At 42.2% G+C, this 9,258-nt stretch overlaps 1 protein-coding gene across 1 annotated transcript; it reads left to right on the top strand.

Moving 5' to 3' along the window:
- The first annotated feature begins 4,828 nt into the window (after positions 1-4,828).
- LOC147346531 (uncharacterized) lies at positions 4,829-7,173 on the top strand. The gene has a single exon (XM_086370616.1). The coding sequence runs from the start codon at positions 5,040-5,042 to the stop codon at positions 5,706-5,708; it is 669 nt and encodes a 222-aa protein (XP_086226742.1). The 5' UTR covers positions 4,829-5,039; the 3' UTR covers positions 5,709-7,173.
- Positions 7,174-9,258: the final 2,085 nt, after the last annotated feature.

Raw genomic sequence — 9,258 nt, 5'->3', positions numbered from 1 at the left:
CGGAGCCCAAGGAAATAAAATCTGTCCATGTTTCCACTTTTACCCTTTCTATTTGCTGAAAAGTGATGGGACTGGATTTGTAACAAATTCAATAAATACTTTTTTTAAAATGTAAAAAGATACAAATTAACTTTTTTTTAAAGAGTTACTCCTAATAATATCACATCATCAGAAGCCCCGTTCATCATTTTTATCTGAAAATGTATTTCTAGATTCCCTGTGATTCAAGGATTTTTCCAGAAAGCTCTAGCTCAAGGCCACAGTGTTTGAAGCCTAGAGATATCAGATAACATCCTGCAAACCTAAGGCATTTATTTCCAGAATCTGTCAGCTCAACATAGTCACTACTAAGAATGCTCCAACTTGAAATAATGAATTTTTATTTCTTGAGATAAAATAAAAATTTTCATTCTGACAGAAGCAATGGAAGGAAAGCAGCTTGCTTTCAAATACTGAGAAGTCAATAGTGGAACACCTCTCTTTTCCTTTCTTTAGTTTAATCTTTAAAATACACAGAGAAACAGAGACATAAACTTCAAACATACTATTATGAAGTCAGCCTTCCTCAAGGCAGTACTAAAGAAAGATGCTTACATCTGGATGATGTCTGTTCGGGCAGTTAAATTTCAAAATAATACTCACCTCTCCCCACTCCCCACAACTGCTGCCTTCATTTTGAAAGCAGGATAAAACTTCCTCCTACCAGCCCTCACCTTCAGATCCACCCTTCTCCAGTCTCCACAGCAGTGCCAAGGCGGGTTGTACAAGCCTGACCTTGCTCACCTTGCCTGGTTTTGCCCCCACACTCCGTGTTTTCCCAAGTCTCCATGCATGGCTGTTCCCTCTGCCTGAACACTTCCTGTCCTTAGCCACTTAGACATCTTCTCCTTCTCTCCAAGGGGTCAGCTCCAGAGTGACTTTCCCTGTGGGGGACCATCCATTCAGTTCTCTCCAAGTGAAATTAGGTGTTCTTTATGACACTCTCACAGAGTGATCCTATAATTACAATGCTTCTAATTCACCATTGGACTATGAAATCATTGAGGCTGGACTATGTCTTATTGATCATTATGTCCTAGCTCTTCATGATGTGCTCCTTGGCACATACAGATATTCAGAAGCATTTATTGAAATGGATCCATAATGTCATTTTAGGGCTGCAAAAAGTATGGAAGATCTGGGACAGCCTATACAATCTGAGATCTCTGAGCAACATAGCTACAACCACTGAAAGAACCAAAAAATCTGATTTAGAGATTTATTTTCCTTTACTTCCTCATTTTTAATATATTCAGGCTAGCAGCAAAGCTAAATAAAAGTGAGGAAAAAATTAAGCTGGGAAGTTAATTGGGATTACTCAGATTATTGTGATCTACACTTTTTAAGGAAATGTATTAACACTTAGAGTAATAACAAATAATATTCACATCATGAGATCATATAGTTTAAAATTTTATTCAGCATACATTTTTCAGATAATTTTCTATATACCAGACACTGTTCTAAAAATATCAGTTCATTTAATTCTTACAGCAGTCTTAAGAGGTCATCATGACAAACCTGGAACTTTCTTCACTGTCTTGTGATATTGGCCTGCTTCCTTCTCCCTATACCCAGCAGAAATATTTGGAAATGAAGAAAATAATATCAACAGAACAAAAAATTCTTTTCAAATATACTAGAAGATATCCAAAGATCTAATGAAGGAGGTCATATCAAAATGAGTATTGCAATATTCAGCATCTCTAATGTGCTTGCAAAAAGATAAAACAAATGATAACTTGAATATTTTAGTAAATTTTGTATGACATTGGAGTATTGCATATTTAAAATAAATCACCTGATAAACCCTGAACAGCAGGGTTCCAGAAACGGAATCCTTACAGGATCAAGATAAATCCAGGCTCATCATAGCATAAAGCAGGCATCAGAACAAAATCTTAAAGACATTCTCGTTTCTCCTTATTGACACTTTTAGTAAAGAGTGATGATTGATTGTAGGTAGAATATTTAAAAAGAGCATATGGAAGTACTGACAGGTTAAAGTGCCACCCAGTGAAAGCTCATGGCACTGAATACAATGGAATAGCACATGATGCCCATATTCATGGAACATCAATCGCAAGGAATTTGCAGAGGTTAATGAATAGAGGTTGGAACTAAAGTTACAGCAACTTTTCCCATTTTGAAAAGATTAATACAGGGAAGTGGGAAATATAGATATCATTAAATCAGAGGAACACATTATATCACAGGATCACGTTAGCAGATTTGTATCAGTGACCATGAATGAAGCCACAGAAGGCCTGCTTGTCAAATTTACTGATGACATCAGCATTCAAGAAGATTTTGTTAAGCCTCAAATTAGCAAAATTAAATTAATTTATGCCTTTACCATTTGGGTAACATGTCACCTCTTCACTCAGGTCTTTTCAACCATCTATTCCTAACGTGGACTTTGGAATTCTCCACTCACTTCATCAGTTTGATTTTCATTATGGCATTTATCCTTCCTCATAATTATCTTAAGTATTTACTAGTATTTATTTATTTCTTGAGTATTTGTTCAAATATTATTTATTTCTTAAGTATTTCATTAAGTATTTATAAATGCATAAAAGCATAAACCTTGTTCAAACTTGTGTCACTGATTGAAATAAAAGCACCAAGTAAGTATTTGTCCAAAAAATACCTATCTATTCATTTCTCTTAAAAATAAATTTGACTAGTGCAGATTGGAAAAATACCACAATAGTATTTCTTGTGAAACATGACACCCATTGAATAATAAAAGCATTAGGCTGAGATCAGAAGACAGTGTTGTCACTGATACCTCACTTGACATTTCATAAATCACTTAATTTCTCCAGGAACAGTTTTCTCACATGTAAAACTGGGCCAACAATAGCCAGCCTTTCAGGGGCTTTTACATTTATGTGCATTAAAGAATTTTGTAAACTGTAAAGTACAGAACATATATGAAGAATTATAACTGGGGTGGGATAGGGATCTTAACTAAACACTGCTGCTGCTACTGTTAAGTTGCTTCAGTCGTGTCCGACTCTGTGAGACCCCATGATGGCAGCCCACTAGGCTCCCCTGTCCCTGGGATTCTCCAGGCAAGAACACTGGAGTGGGTTGCCATTTCCTTCTCCAACGCATGAAAGTGAAAAGTGAAAATGAAGTTGCTCTGTCATGTCTGACTCTTAGTGACCCCATGGACTGCAGCCTACCAGGCTCCTCCGTCCATGGAATTTTCCAAGCAAGAGTACTGGAGTGGGGTGCCATTGCAGATATGAATTAATAATGTCTTGTGACTTTTGAAAGAATTGGTTACAAACATTGGTTTCATCCAAAGAATAGTTTAGATTTTGTACTGGCAAAACAGATTACTGCATCTCCTCCTAGTTGCATACTCTGCAAGACATTGACAGTTGTCCTAAGAAGAGGCCAAGGTAGGTTATGGAGATAGTGTCACTTGAACAACAATGAGAATAATTGTGGAAATAGTGAAAAAGGAAGCATGGAAGGGGATGGTGGGAATTGTGATGCTTATTTTGGGTATGTGAAGGATTGTCATGTGGAAGATATATTGCAAGTAAAGATGCAATAAGATGCAAACTAGGAATTAGGAATAAAAAATTGAAAAAGACAAATGTTGGTTTAAGACCTTATTTTAATGTAAGGAAGAGTTTTCTGAGCTTTAGAGCAGTCACATGATGATGGAGGTAGTAAATTGTGGTGGTCACATCCAAACTAGGTGGAGAACATTATCAGAAGGCTTTTAATATTAGACTGAAGCTCAGGCTAGATGATTCCAAGGTCCTACCCAAGTTCAGCATTGTAATCAATCCAATGCAATACTCCTATCATGATTATTGAACTCAAGCTCTGACAAATCCCCAAGTGCTACTCTTGGAGACAAAATCAATCCATGAGAGAATGGCAGGTGACACCAGTCCTGAGTCAATGAGAAGAAAGAGCAGCCAGGGTGTGGGGTTCCCCAGAGAGTTCATGGCTGCGTGGGCACCACTCCATTCTACAGTTGTGTGTTGTCATCTAGTCACTAAGTCATAGCCCACCAGGCTCCTCTGTCCATGGGGTTTCCCAGGCAAGAATACTACTGCATTGGGTTGCCATTTCCTTCTTCCAGGGATCTTCATGACCCAGGGGTTGAACCACATCTCCTGCATTGGCAGGTGGATACTCTACCACTAAGCCACTAGGGAAACCCACGTCCTACTGAGAATCCCTTTAATGTTGTGGGTTATTGTCCTTCAAGGATTTGCTGCTATATTTCATGAGACACATATATTCTTCAATTCAAAAATGATCTCCAGCTCGTTTGAGGAGCAGGGAGGAGGAGAGGAGGAGATACCTCAAAGATGCAGCAAGTGCGACGTTGGCAAAGCCAAGCAAATATTGCCTGAAACGACTTTTGCATCCCCCAACTTGAGGAACACAGTGACTGCCCTTCATCCCTTTCTATTTAAGTGTCCCATACAAAAACATAGGCATATCCTATATTAACCCTCTGTTGCCAAGCTTCATGTCCAGAGATCTATACTTGAGACATGAAAGGTGGGGGGAGTAGAAAAGAGGGAGATGGAGCCCACGGAGACACAGGTTGACATCGTTTTCATGATTTTTTTTTTTTTCCCCTACTTTAGTCCTAGCTCCCCTGGGCGCGGGAGGAGGCTGTGGGCTGCGGACTCCGCGCTGGAAGCAGGAGTCATTGAGCCAGAGCCCAGGGAACGTCCCCTCCCGGTGTCCCTGCTGCAGCCTCCGGCTGGTCCCTGGATGCTCAGCCTCGCTGCCTCCTGGGGCAGCATCTCCTCCAAAGACAGCCCCGCCGCCGCCTCACCGGGTGCCCGGTGGGCGCGAGACTCCGAGGCATTGGCTCCGTAACTTTTCACGTCATTTTCTGCTCCGGATCCCCTGGTAGCCGGTCCGCGCCTCCTCCCGCCTCAGAGCGCGGCGCCCATGGGGCAGGGGCCGAGCCGCTTGCAGCACTGAGTGGACCCGGGCTGGAGCCAGGGATGTCCGGCACCAAACTGGAGGACTCCCCCCCTTGTCGCAACTGGTCATCGGCTCCGGAGCTGAATGAAACTCAAGAGCCCTTTTTAAATCCCACCGACTATGACGACGAGGAATTCCTGCGGTACCTGTGGAGGGAGTACCTCCACCCCAAAGAATACGAGTGGGTCCTGATCGCCGGCTACATCATCGTGTTCGTGGTGGCGCTTATTGGGAACGTCCTGGGTGAGTGTCGCTCCGGGCAGCCCCCGCGGGGGCCGCCACGTCCACGCGCCCGGGGCTGTCAATACCCCTCCTCCCAGCAGGGATGCATACAAAGAGGTCGCTGCTCTTGGGGTGGGGTTATTATTATTATTTTTTTTTTTTTCAACAGAAGTTTTCGGATTTTAGGAACAGAACTGAGCCCTGGAATGGTGATCCTTTATTTCTGCAGGGAGGCGCGGGGAGCCGCGCTGCCTTTGCGATCACCTGGGTTCCCAGCGCCAGAAGAGGGGCAGGGCTGTCCAGGTGAATGTGCCGGAGTGTGGGGGCAGTCAGTCATCATTTTGTGTCACGTGGTCGTGGCCGGGTGTTTGGGGGTTCCTGGGGGGGAGGTCAGTCTGGCAGGATGCGAAGCTGTGTCCCTAAGGGACAAGCTCTCCTGGGCTGGGGGAGTCATAAAAGATTTGTGAGCCCCGTACACTGTCCTTTGGCGAGAGAGAGGGTTGAGGCTCTGTCTAAAGGTGGTAAGGAAAGGGCAGGGAGTGGGGACGGAGGCAAAGCAGGGAGGTGTGCTCATGTACAGAAGCTGAATTAAAAGGGACCCATGCCGCTGGGAGCAAGCAAGAAGGAGGAGGGGCCTCTGAGAAAAGTACTAGGGCGATCGCGATCATTCATCCATCCATCTACCCCATCCATTCATTCATTTATCTACGGTACGCATGTATTTTCCAGAGCATGCTCCGTTTCCAGGCTCGGGAAATATTTGCAACTGATTTCCGCCCCCCAAAGCTGAAACCAACCTTAGCGCTAGGTTCTCACTGTTCCTCTCTGTCTAGGTTTGTATGTAAACATACATTTCCTCGCCCACTTTACACCTCTGCACAATTTTTGAGGGTTGGGCGGGGGGAGTGCAGTGGCGAGATGGTGGCTGTGGTGATGGAGTTTATTAGGGCAGCTGGAAGCCGACTTTTTTAAAAAAGCAGCTTTGGAAGGGAGGGTGGACTACACATGAATTGTGAATGGAAGGAGCGTCTACCTTGATGAATGGAGAGAGAGTGGAGGTGTTTAAGTGCAGAGGGCAGCGTGGAGGGAATCTCTGTGGAAAATGACAAGAAAGAAGCTAAGCTAGGAGAAGATGCTCTTGATTACAAAAAGGCGGAGAAGGTGAGTGAGGTGGAATAGGCTGGAAGGCACTGAAATCCAAAACATAGACTTTGTAACTGCAATGGAGGCTGATAAGAGACTTACTAGGCTCTCAGCACCAGCTTGATTTTAACCTTCTCTCCCCAAGGGTGTCAGTCTGGTAAGAAGCATCCAATGTAGTCCCTCACCTACTCAGGGGCAGAGTAGCTGATAGGTGACTGAAAGGCATTCCTCAGAGCTGGTAGATTATTATTTGATAAGAAAGATAAGAACCCCCTGAAAACTTTAGTTGACCCCGTCTACATGTTCTTTCAGCCTGTTTTAATTTTGCTGCTGTTTTTAAAGGCAAACATAAAGGAAATCTTTTGAGGATGCAAGTTAGGTGGATGGAGGTGGAAATACACATTATTAGGGCTATCTGTTGTAAGGATAAATCTGTTAATCATAATGCTATGCTTTTCTTGTTTCCCTTCTTGTTGTCTATCCTTAAAACTACAACAATTAGGATATATGGCTACTAGCAGAGCAAATTTTACTGCATTATGCTAATACTTAATGATAAGGGAATAATCAAAATTGAACATCTATTGAGAACCTACTGTGTGCCAGACACCTTCACATATGCTGTCTCACTTAAAGCTAAGAGTAACCTGCATTTGACAGAAGAAGCAAGACTTAGAGAAATGAAATGAATGTTTAAGGAACTTGATTCAGATTTGGTTTCATTTCTTCTGACCTCGGTCCAGAATTCTCCACTGTTATTCTACTCTAGATTTAGAAACCATATAGAGAATGAATTCTTTGCTCCTGGTATCTGCAAGCTTATTGAATGCATTTCCTGTTCTCCTCTGCATTTAAGTCCACTATTAATAAATTACCATGAAGGGTTAATTATTCTGTCATTCTCTCCAACAGAAACCCACCTGGAGAGGAACTTTATTGCATTGCAGTAAAATTTTGATGTTTTGCGGAATGGCTACAAATCACAACTAATTTTCTTTCAGGCTTAACCTCTGTGGTAAAATTTGCTCCTTTTTGCTGTTATGTTACTCTAGCTTGCACAGACCTGTGATGCATTATCTTTGTATCCTAATTGCATAGTTTAGGGGTGCGTGTTGGCTAGTCCGAGGAGTGTTTTAGTCTCAATAAGGAAACACCTCTACAGTAAGGCTGCTTGTTTGGTCACACCAAGGCAGACAGCACTGTCCACATCCCTAAGAGCTGAAACGGCCAATTTTATTCAGCATAAAACAAATAAACAAACAAAAAAGACATACAAAAAGCACTCTGTTTTCAAAAAACTGACAGCTGTTTTATTCAGGACTGGATGGACTGACATCTTCTCTGGCTGAACTGAAACCCATATTCTTTACTGACATATTCCCTGAAAGTTGATGAGGTTGAAGTTTGACATTTAAGCAAATGAGAAGCATCATTACTCACAGACAGCTTCCTGCTCTTGGAAGTCTGTGTCAAATTTGCAAAACAGATTAGATTGCCCCTCCACCCCATCGTATGTCATTTTATGCAGAGTGGCAGGACAAGAAGTCACATTACTCATTCAAGATAGAGGCAACATTAGGTATGAAGGTGAAATACCACAGCCCAGCCAGCAGATGTAATCACTGACCCTTCAGGTCCACTTACCACTTGTACGTTCATGTAACTGACTACTTGGAAAATCTCAACCTTGTTGAACTTACAAAGAGAATGTAATCAGTTAGAAGTCATTACTCCCACAGTGTTCTTTTGTGAACAGAATGACAACATCACTCTCATACCGCCTATTTTTCTGCTCTCCATGGTACCTCTCTCATTATATATCCTCTCCATCATCAGAAGCTTCTTTCCCAAGATAATAAGCAGTTTCTTAGAAAAAATGTTGACAAAAGTTATTCAAAGATAAGGCAAAAAATTAGTCTACATGCAATTTCATGATTATACACATGCTAATAAAAACATGCACGTGTGTGTGCTAAGTCACTTCGGTTGTGTCCAACTCTTTGCACCCTGTGAACCATAGCCCACCAGGCTCCTCTGTCCATAAGATTCTCCAGGCAAGAATACTAGGGTGGGTTGCATGCCCTCCTACAAGGGATCTTTCTGACCCAGGGATCGTACCCACATCTTTTGGCTCTCTAACATAGGCATGCAGGTTCTTTACCACTAGCAGCATCTGGGAAGCCCAATAAAAACATACACATGTCTAATTATAGAATTATAAGCCTTAGAAAGGAAGGTGATTCTTGGTTTCTTTTGGAGATAGTGTTTTTCCACTATCTTCAAAATTATGTCACATATAACCTATTCCTAAATATATCTTGTACTTTAGCCAAGTAGCTGCATTCAATTATTAGACCAGTACATCTTGAGCAATGCTTGTTGCTGTTCAGTCGCTCAGTCCTGTCTGACTCTGTGACCCCATGGACTGCAGCACACCAGGATTCCCTGTCTTTCACTATCTCCCAGAGTTTGCTCAAGCTCATGTCCACTGAATCAGTGATGACATCCAACCATCTCATCCTCTGTCATCCCCTTCTCCTCCTGCCTTCAATCTTTCCCAGCATCAGGGTCTTTTCCAATGTGTTGGCTCTTCACTTCAGGTGGCCAAAGTGTTGGAGTTTTAGTTTCAGCATCAGTCAAGCAATGCTTTGTTTTTAAAATTCCTGTGTTTGTGGGGAGAAGGTTCTTGGGAACACTCAAGAGAATATTTTTTTTTGGTATCATTCCTGCTACTCTTTGAGTAGAAACTGAATGGAGAGATGGGTTCTAGTCAGTTCAGATTTTAAATATCTGAAGGAAAGGAGTAATTCTCTGCTTCTTTTACTTCTGCATTCAAATGTATGGTTTTCACCTGAAGTGCTTTTGTCTTCCCTG

The sequence above is a fragment of the Bos grunniens genome, chromosome 23 (assembly GCF_055505025.1).
Source record: "Bos grunniens cultivar Pamir isolate PY7600 chromosome 23, Bosgru_T2T1.0, whole genome shotgun sequence".
NCBI lineage: Eukaryota > Metazoa > Chordata > Mammalia > Artiodactyla > Bovidae > Bos > Bos grunniens.
The sequence above is the reverse complement of the archived record's forward strand: the minus strand, read 5'-3'. Positions and strand labels throughout refer to the sequence as shown.